The 1,666-nt window shown below is 41.6% G+C and overlaps 1 protein-coding gene across 1 annotated transcript; it reads right to left on the reverse strand.

Moving 5' to 3' along the window:
• Positions 1-985: 985 nt before the first annotated feature.
• On the reverse strand, positions 986-1,375 carry LOC147463345 (uncharacterized). The gene has a single exon (XM_086528574.1). The coding sequence runs from the start codon at positions 1,373-1,375 to the stop codon at positions 986-988; it is 390 nt and encodes a 129-aa protein (XP_086384700.1).
• Positions 1,376-1,666: the final 291 nt, after the last annotated feature.

Here is a 1,666-nt window from a genome sequence, read left to right on the forward strand (position 1 = left end):
GGAAATATCTCTCCATTGAGCCATTGACAGAGTCTGTACAAGTAGGTAGTGATGAGGACGAGTATGATGAGGAGAACTACAATGATCTGCTTTCCTCCCAAGTGTGTGGATTTAACCATGCCTATGTATGAAGTAGACCCTAAGGTGATGAGCCAATTACTGTCCATTGGGGATAACTTTGCAGTGAAAGCAGCCGAGGAGAAAGAGGACTTCTACCTTCTAAAGTGCACCAAAACCATGTACTAGGCACCAAGAGTACTGAAGGAGCTTTGACCTAACAAGATCGTAAAGGGTGGAATTCTGGTTGAGGGTTTGTACTATGTCCTAGTTGAGGGCAAAGTTGATACTTATACCCTATTGAATGAGAAACCACCAGTCATGATCTACTCCCATCTTTTTAGAGCCATACGGTTCCCCATGGAGGTAAAATCGGGCCTGCATAACCATTTTAAGCTATCCTCAGAGATATATGAAAATATCTACAACAATATGCCATATGACGAAGGGAGTGACCACGAGGGGAGCCATACAGCATAAACCCCAACTACAAGTCTAGCCACTGGCAGCAACAGTTGTAATTCTCTTGAATAGAATCTTACTTGTGATCAGTAGTGTGTACTTGCTAATTTGTTTTCAGCTGACTCTTGTAGTACCAAATTTGATAGCCAGACTGCCTAATCCTTGTTTGATAGCAGGATACTTTAATATGGTTGAAAATATCTTAGGCAGTTGCAAGAATCCGGGTTTAGTTATCAATGGGACAGAAATTAAAGTGGGAAGGAGTAATCAATGCTCGTGGGTTATTTGACATTTCTGTTGATTCAGGCTTCACATGCAAATAGCAACAGAAAAATTACCAAAGAAGTGGCAAGAAAAAGATCATGTGCAGAAAAGTTAAGTGCATGTGTAAAACTTTTGCAGACGAATGTTCATGCCCAGCAATAATTTCTTATTACACGAAAATGCCAGTCTTTTACAGAATCTTTTACACATCAGGGGGGTCAAACCGGTACGAGTACCCTTCCAAAGATACAAAGTAGTCAGCAACATACAGGGGGATGTTGTCCTCTACATCAAACAGGGGTGTGCGCTGGCTATAAGCGGTGGGGAACTTCTCATCTAGCCATCCTGTGATCCATGGCAGAATGACATCCATGAGATACTTCGGCTTGTTCGGATCGTAATAGTTTGGCTCAAATGTCCGAATGCAGCAGCACGACTCATAATCGTTCGTCAATGATTTGTATCTTGTGTCATCCACAAGGAGCGTGTTGGCTTCATTAAATTGAGGATACTTGTGCCAAATTGTTCGCAGGAGCTTCAGGAAAATGGGCTTGTCGCCGAACTTCCCCAAAAGGCCTGCCACATCCTTCATAGAGGAAGCCCATTTTTCACAATGGGACTGGCCAAAAATATCTGTGTCAAGTAAACTAAGTTGTTAGAGCAGGTATACAGTTCAGAGTACCAAAGTCTGAAAAACAGCAACAAGTTCTGTACATAACAATACCAAAGCACCAAAGTACCAAAAGTACCAAAGGACTTAATCACCAAAGGCTGAAAAACAGCAGGTTCTGTACATAATAGTACCAAAGTACCAAACGACTTAAATCACCAAAACAAGAAAAACAGCAAGTTCTATACATATCAGTACCAAAGTACCAAAGGA

The sequence above is a fragment of the Adiantum capillus-veneris genome, chromosome 2 (genome assembly GCF_014529385.1).
Source record: "Adiantum capillus-veneris isolate H3 chromosome 2, ASM1452938v2, whole genome shotgun sequence".
NCBI classification, from domain to species: domain Eukaryota; kingdom Viridiplantae; phylum Streptophyta; class Polypodiopsida; order Polypodiales; family Pteridaceae; genus Adiantum; species Adiantum capillus-veneris.

What these genes read in the sequence shown, in the direction of transcription:
- LOC147463345 (XM_086528574.1), bottom strand. Translation starts at nt 1,375, where the DNA reads ATGAAGGATGTGGCAGGCCTTTTGGGGAAGTTCGGCGACAAGCCCATT.